At 35.4% G+C, this 8,326-nt stretch overlaps 3 protein-coding genes and 1 pseudogene across 5 annotated transcripts in view; 3 read left to right on the top strand and 1 right to left on the bottom strand.

The window, feature by feature from the left end:
• LOC105971871 (uncharacterized) overlaps window positions 1-8,326 on the top strand; it is a 52,739-nt gene that overhangs the window by 34,451 nt on the left and 9,962 nt on the right. The gene's annotated exons all lie outside the window — the stretch shown is intronic.
• LOC105971689 (nucleotide-sensitive chloride conductance regulator (ICln) family protein) lies at window positions 238-2,282 on the top strand. The gene is made up of 7 exons (XM_012996557.2): window positions 238-511; window positions 618-741; window positions 1,220-1,334; window positions 1,435-1,494; window positions 1,583-1,642; window positions 1,750-1,841; window positions 2,018-2,282. Exons 1-7 carry the CDS (start codon window positions 345-347, stop codon window positions 2,087-2,089), a joined length of 690 nt encoding a protein of 229 aa, XP_012852011.2. The 5' UTR covers window positions 238-344; the 3' UTR covers window positions 2,090-2,282.
• On the top strand, window positions 2,589-4,471 carry LOC105971695 (small ribosomal subunit protein uS10y). The gene is made up of 4 exons (XM_012996563.2): window positions 2,589-2,744; window positions 2,852-2,988; window positions 3,579-3,692; window positions 4,029-4,471. The coding sequence occupies exons 2-4, from the start codon at window positions 2,877-2,879 to the stop codon at window positions 4,169-4,171; spliced, it is 369 nt and encodes a 122-aa protein (XP_012852017.1). The 5' UTR covers window positions 2,589-2,744; window positions 2,852-2,876; the 3' UTR covers window positions 4,172-4,471.
• Window positions 5,262-7,218, bottom strand: LOC105971685 (UDP-glucuronate 4-epimerase 3 pseudogene; annotated as a pseudogene). Its single transcript, XR_016031658.1, has one exon. The product of XR_016031658.1 is annotated as a UDP-glucuronate 4-epimerase 3 pseudogene (transcript).

Here is an 8,326-nt window from a genome sequence, read left to right on the forward strand (position 1 = left end):
GTAATGTAAAGTAACATAATTTAGTAGTTTTAATTAATAAAAGGTGAAATTATGAATATTGTTGAAGATTTAGTGTCACTGTTAATAAAACTTCATTTAATAGCCTATCTTCATCACACATTTCAAATGCTATATTTTTATTTTTTATCCAATGAAAGTCTGCCTTTTCATTATTAAATAATTATAAAAAAAAAAATAAAATGGCAAAGACGAGAAGTGTGGTAAAATATAAAAGAGTGCCCAAATTACTTTTGGCGGCCACTTTCAACTTCGCCACATTAAAACCCTAATTCCCAATTTCTAAAACCCCCGATACCCTCGCCACAGCTAAAACATCACAGGAAATGGCCACCGGACTCCGATCAGTGACGGAAAGGACCGGCGGCGGTACCGGACAGCCATTCCTAGACGCCGACCACGGAGATGAGTTGATGCTCGTGCAGCCAGGCGTCTCAATCGTTCTCGGTAACCGCCAGCCCGAATCTCCGGGCACTCTCTTCATCTCCACCAAGTAATTTCACCGCATCTATACATAATTTACCTACGCACCTACTCGATTTCTTCTGATGTAATTGATTGTGCTGTTTTTGTTTTTTTGAAACTTTGTTTGTGTGAAGGCAAGTAGTGTGGTTGAGCGATACGGACAGAGCAAAAGGCTACGCGGTGGACTTCATTTCGGTGTCGCTTCACGCGGTGTCGAGAGACCCCGAGGCGTATCCTTCTCCTTGCATTTATGCTCAGGTGATCCACTAGTTTAACCCTCAATCTCAATGTACATTTTGTGAATTTTTGTGTTCGAGTTGCGTTTGATGTTTGAATACCTCTGTTAATTGCTTATAAATGCTAATGAATTCCTAAATGTAACTTAATGGAAGTGTTCGAACTTCAAATGCAATTTGTTTTTGGTCTGTTTTGGTTAGAGTTTTCGGTGAACCTGGTTAAGAATTTGTGCATTGATTGTATAGTTCTAAGAAATTTTCCTCGATTTTGCTATGGATGAGTTGTTAGTTCTTTATTATATAAATAAATAAGATGATTCTAATACGACCAATAATTTTGTTAGGAGTATGATTATTTTCTCTCGTAATTGGAAAATTCGTCTTCAAGTTCTACCGAAAATGTTAAGACTTAGGAGCATATTGCCTTCGTGCTTCTCACCTCTTTTTGAATGAATTATCAATATATTTATGATGGAATTCGCATTTTGTTTCTTTTGAAGATTGAGACTGAAGCTGAGGAAGATGAATCAGAAGAATCAGATTCTGAGAGTGATAGTACCTTAAACTTATCGAAGATTACCGAGATGAGACTCATACCCTCAGACCCTGATCAATGTAATAAAAAAAAATTGAAGTCCTTCTCTTAATCCATATGTCATCTTTATCAGTATATATCATATCCCGACACTAAAAGATTATTCTCAACATGTTACAGTGGACATGCTGTTTGCAACATTTTGTGAATGTGCTGAGCTGAATCCAGATCCCACCGAAGGTAGGTGTAATCTCGTGAATAAAAAGATACATAAATAATTCACGTGCATTTTGGCAAATATTAATTATTTTGTTTATGGTTGTATCAGAGGGAGAAGAAGAACATAATTGGATATTCAGTGCTGATCAACTGGAAAACGATGGTGAAGGTAATCATCTTATCAGGCGTTGTTATCTGTTTAGTTTCGATCTTTCATATGTTCTCATAAAACTTGCTCTTTTTTTTTTTTTTTTTTTTTTTTTCTGTACTCTTCAGAGGATGAAGATTCAGACTGGGCTTTCGCTCAAAATCCGGGCCATTCTATTGGTGCAAACGGGACTCACGATTTGGTCCATTCAGTGGTGCAGGTACATTCAAGAAGTTCAAACTAGCTGCACTAAATTGCTATTTATAATTACATACACCAATAAATTCACCGTTTTTGATTATCCGTACTATGTTTTCGGTGAAAAACTGTGGTTCTGACTTGTGAATGCTTCTATGTCATAATATATATAATAAGAACTAAACTTCTTTCTTGCAGCTTCAGATAAATGATCAGCGCTTTGAAGATGCAGATGAAATGGTGCAGGATGATAAAAACGGTCATAATTGAGCTACAGTTTTCTTCGTGTTCAGCAATTAGCTTCCTTTTGGCCGTATAATCGTCGTAGAATGATATATAATGTAGATTTTGAGACCGTATTTCTGTGATTTCTCTCACTTCTTCGGAACTATTGTAGCTAAAGGCAGTTTTTACTCAACATATCTGGGATTGAACACTTTTATTAATTTGTAATAGTTCACTTTTGCATGAACAACTTTTGCATTTGCAGCACCTTGTGTTATAGTCTTCTCGAAGTATAGAAATTGACCAATATAGAATGCCAAATTAAAAATATTTGTAAAAGAAAATATTATATACATTAAAATATAGAATTAAATATGATGTAGATACATATATACATAAATAAAAAATTGCATAATGTAATAATTATCTAACATACTGGAAGTCTGGAACCATTTCCAGATCAGTTATTTAAATACATTAAATTTATTTCGGAACTTAAAAATAAAATTCCACTATTATTAATGGGCTTTAGTCTCGAGCCCGAATTATTAATTGGCCCAACATTTCTACAGAACAAACTCTCAAACCCTAGGTTTATAAACTCATCCAGTGAAATTAACTATACTCATTTGGCAGGAAGAAGAATCCTCATTTTTCTCAGCTCCGCGCCGCCGCCGACTTCTTCTACTCCCCTTCTCCGGTAGAAATCTATCAGAAAATTGAGATTTATGGAAATATAAACCTTCATTTTGATTTTACGTTCGATTTTGTCACCATTTTTGTTAATTGTATTATTTGGATTTACAGCGTGAGAAAAAATCCGAGGAAAATCATGGCGTACGCAGCGATGAAGCCGACGAAGCCAGGGCTAGAGGAGCCGCAGGAGGTGATCCACAAAATCCGCATCACACTCTCTTCGAAGAACGTGAAGAATCTGGAGAAAGGTGTTTTGCTAATTTCATTTCGCTTGCATTTGTTTTGAATTTGATTTTGACGTATTATCTGTTAATTTTCTAGGTATAATTGCTTTGTGTTCACTATTCCATGTTTGGCATTGAAATATACTGAAATGTGTTCGCATTTTGAAAAATTGGGGTTTATATGTTATGTTTTTATCTGCTGTAGCTATTAGTTGAATTAGTGTAGTAATTGGATTAGCTGAAGATTGTATCATCCGTTTGTAGTGTAGTATCCTTTTTTTGTTAATCCAGAATTTTGCAAGGTTCTTACCTTACTTTTGTACATCAACTGCAATCGAAGAAATGAACTTAGTTAATTGAGTGTACACTAGAAACAGTTGTTGAAAACTTGACTGCTCATTGCAACGATAAACAACGTTTAGTCTAGCATCCATTTGTGCCCTTTTTGAAGTTTCTTCCCTTTCATTCTGGATTCTATATCCAACAGATGGATACCACTAAATAATACTTGAATATGCCCTGTTTACGTGACCGGTTTCATAAATTACATGGTGAAATAATTTGTATTTTTCGGGCGATTAAACACTCTATTGACTTTTGAGTGTCGATTACAGTGTGTGCTGACTTAGTACGTGGGGCCAAGGACAAAAGACTCCGTGTTAAGGGACCAGTGAGAATGCCAACCAAGGTTCTTCTTATCACCACCAGGAAGTCTCCTTGTGGTGAAGGTAAGTATTCCGTTACACTTGTTCGAGATTTTCTTAGCTGCATTTTTTTTTACGAGCCCGAAAATTATATTTCTAGACGATGTGCTTTATTTTTCGAGCCCGAAAGTAGCAAGTGTGACTATTATTATCATTTGCCCTGTTGAGCTTCGGATCATGTTGATTATTACTAAGTTAATACATGTTGAGTTTTGTATAATTTCTAGTTTCGTATTGTTGACAGCAGCATCTTTATATAGATGTTATATTGGAATAATTTTAACGATAATAGTTTCTTTGATTTTATATAGCTGTTATATTGGAATAATTTTAACGATAATAGTTTCTTTGATTTGTTAGGTACAAACACTTTTGATAGGTTTGAGATGAGGGTTCACAAGCGAGTGATCGATCTATTCAGCTCGCCAGATGTTGTGAAGCAGATCACCTCAATTACGATCGAACCTGGTGTTGAGGTTGAGGTCACCATTGCCGATTCTTAGAGCTCCACATATTTCCCTTTTCTTGGTTTTCTTTCTCGGCTTACAATTTTGAATGTTCAACTTTTAAAGACTATTGTTAGAAAGGGAATATTTTGGTAATGTCAATTTACAATTTATGTTGGATGCATGTCACTCACTGTTGAATGCCAGATACTAAGTTTTCAATTTATGTGATGTTAAAAATTATGCCGTGTCTTATTGGCTGATCTTGATGGTTCTTGTCAATGAAGTTCTTTAGTGGGACTGTATTCTGAAATTTGTTATAAACTTTTCATTAATTTCTTCCCGCCGATTGTTAAATTTTGAAAGTTTTGCTAATATATTTCATAACAACTTTAAATTCGTTGTAAACCAATGTACAATTGAATCTCTATTTGTGATCAGACTCTTTTTCAAATGCAATAAATTTTGGTTGATCTTATATTTCATTATAGCTCTATGATTCAGAGTTACGGTCTATACAAAGTTGCGATCGGATATGAAATAGAATTGTTTCAATAAAGTACTCATTAGAATAACATTTAAACGAGTTATTAATTTATAAAGTATTAATTTATTTATTGAGGTGGTTATGATAGAAACAAATTGATTCTTGCCATACAACCATATATGAATCTCTCTTTTATATCAAACAAGACCTGCGATTTTCTTGAAAATCTTAACACGCAACATGTAGAATGAGTTCATTGAAAGTGCAGAGCACCCGAATACAAATACACAACCCGAATATATTCTCATATTCTCTTATCGTAACGGAAATCGGACATAATGCACACTTTTTCATGAGGATGAAGACAGATATCATAATGAAATAGACATCTCGAACTATGGATTTCCATACGAGGAATGATTCGGAGAAGAGATTTTAAACGATCTCAAATGACATCAATCTTGAATCTATTACTAAAGAAGCAAGCTATGATTAAATTGTGATCATAAATTTGAAATCATAATCACCCATCCAACATTTCAATCTAAATGAATATTCTATCTCTAATAAAGAACTCAAAAGCTACCATTGCTATTCGTTTCTCAACCATCTTAGTATGCAATTTATTCACATACCATAAAACTAAACCACACAATCCAATAATAGCGAAAACGCATTGAACTTTATTAAATCGTTAGAGAAAAAAAAATATCCGTGCAAGAAAAAAAAAATGAAAGTCAATCATCAGTATATAGACAAACAAGAAATATTCGAACTCAAACAAAAATCCCATTTGGGTTTCTCAAAGAAAAAAAAAATCATGTGATCACTCTCACTAACACATCTTTTCTTGAACTGCTAAAAAAATTCTATCTTTTCAACCAACGTATATACCAAAAGAGATCGGCGAAAAATGTACCTTGCTTAAGCAATCAAATGGGGTCGAAAAATACTATCCCAAACGATCATCGTCAAAAACTCAATACTTCTTCCTCCCATTTACCGAGTAGTAATCCATATACCAATGCACAAATTTCTTCAACCCTGTTTGCAAATCTGTAGTTGGCTTGTAATGAAGCTCCTTCTGCGCGTAACTAATATTCGCATGCGTGAAAACGACATCTCCGTTTCTCGGCATAGGCAGCACGTTTCTCTTAGCTTTCACCTTCAAAAGCTTCTCCAAAATACCGACAAGCTTGCCCACAGGAACAGGGGATGTGTTTCCGAGGTTGAATACACGTAATTGTGCGGGCCCCTTCTTCTTCCCTCCGCTACCCGTGCTCTTCTCTGCAGTATCTATCGAAGCGACACAGCCCTTAACAATGTCGTCAATGTAAGTGAAATCCCGAGCCACGCTTCCGTGATTTGGACCTTCGAATATTGTTATGGGCTTCCCTTTGAGGATATCTTTTGTGAAGAAGAAGTAGGCCATGTCGGGCCGGCCCCACGGCCCGTAAACAGTGAAGAATCGGAGCCCTGTGATTGAGAGGCCGTAGATGTGGTTGTATGTGTGGGCGATTTCTTCGCCGGCTTTCTTTGTGGCGGCGTAGAGGCTTGCCGGTTGGTCGGTTTTGTCGGTTTCCGAAAAGGGGACTTTTGAATTTAAGCCATAGACGGAGCTTGAGGAAGCCCAGACGATCGACGGCTGTGGATTTGCGTTTTTGCAGGTTTCGAAGATGCTGACGAGGCCTGCGATGTTGCTGTGGACGTACGAGCTAGGGTTCTTCATGGCGTAGCGGACGCCGGCCTGGGCGGCGAGGTGCATCACGTGGGTGAATGCGACTACGTCGAAGAGCTTGTTCAGGAGATCGGAATCGTTGATGTCTCCCTCGACGACGAAGATTCCGGCGTCCTCGAGGAGTTTCCGGCGAGATCTCTTCAGGGAGGGGTCGTAGTAGCTGTTGAAATTGTCGAGACCGACGACGCCGTCGCCGCGGCGCTTGAGTGCGGCGGAGACGTGGCTGCCGACGAATCCGGCAGCGCCCGTGACGAGGACGGAGAGATGGCCGGCGCCGCCGTCGTGGGAGGGGGAATTGGAGCGGGGACGGGCCGACATTTGGACGCGCTTCTCCCAGCTTGTGCCGCCCCATGTGGAGGCGGCGGTGCGACCGGTGGCGGAGAGATCGGGCGGCGGGGAGTGGAAGATCAGAAAGAGGATTAGGGCGGCGAAAATAGAGGCCCAGAAGATGAGCTTCGTGGCGGAGTAATTCTGCCATCTGCGATTGGCGTACGGAGGCCTGTCGACCATCTTGATTGATTTCGAATTCGTCGGATTAACAATGGCGGCTGAAATCAGAGATTTACATCTATCTATCTATCCAGGTATTTATAATTTTTCCCATCTTCTTCACAACAAAATAAAAAAAAAATTAAAAAAAAAATCCTTTTTTCCAGATAAAATAGAGAATGTTGTTAATCTCTCGAAATTAAAAAGTGACGTATGTATTTGGGTCTCAGAGAAACAAATGTGATTGAAAGATTTGGGGCTCCCAGTTTTTGTGTGGGGGGAAGAAGAACTAGAGAGAGAAAGAAAGGAGAGGAGAGAGAGAGGGGGAGGAGAGAGAAAGGCGCAGCTGAGAGAGAGGGAGAAGTTGATTAGGAGTCAAAGACCAGACAGATATAGTAAAGAGGCTTTTTGAGTTTTTCGACATTCATTTTGCTTATTATTTGGACTTATTAATTATTCTATAATCATCATTAACTATCATTTTTTTATGCATTTATTGAACTACTTTTACCTATTTAGTAAAATAGGTACCCTTTTATTTCACATTTAAGATAGAGGGTTAAATACATTTGGACCCTTGAAGTATAGTTACGTAACAGTTATTCCTAAAATATCATTTGTAATATTTACTCATTCGACATCAATTATTTTATATTTTAAAATTTAAAACCTAATAAACATAACAATCTAATAATTATTGGATCATAAAATTGAGAAGTAACTAAAAAAATAAATTATTGGAAAAAAAATAAAAAGTAATATATATTGTATAATAATGAATAGAAATATAATTTATGAAATTAATGAACTAAAATGTTACTATTAGTTATGTATTGATATCTTAAAATTTATCGATATGAATATATTTGATTACTTATTCCAATAACAATAGATGTTATTTATTAAATATGTACCCAACACAAGATAATATTTTTAATTTTTTAAATATTGTATTTCTCAATAGATATTTTTATTTGTATAATTTAATTATTCTTTGTAGTTATTTGTTTAAATAAAAAAGAAAATTTTAAGGTATTAGATTTAAAATACAAATTAAATTAATCTTGAGAGGGATAAGTGTTACAAATGATACTTTAATGGGGTAAGTATTACATATGTATAATTAATGTTTAATAAATTATTAATTGTCATATTCACTATTATTAATATTAAAAATCTCTACTAATAAAAAATTCATATATATAAATAAGATTTAATTTAAAAGATAGATTGAATTTTGTTTTTAATTTTAAAATTTTGAAAAATTTCTCAATTAATATTTTTGCTTATAAATACCCTAATCCAATCTTCACATTTAAAAGATAGATTGATTTTTTTTTTAATTTTAATATTTTGAAAAATTTCTTAATTTTATTTAGTTAATGTCTCAAGGTCTAAATCGTTTTTTTTTTTTTTTTTCTAAAATTGTTTAGTGTTTAAATTCAATTTTTTTTTCTGTAATTTTGAATTTAAAGTTAATCTCAAGTTTTTTCAAGTT

This window comes from Erythranthe guttata, chromosome 6, assembly GCF_056151865.1.
Source record: "Erythranthe guttata isolate IM_541 chromosome 6, IM_541, whole genome shotgun sequence".
Lineage (NCBI taxonomy): Eukaryota > Viridiplantae > Streptophyta > Magnoliopsida > Lamiales > Phrymaceae > Erythranthe > Erythranthe guttata.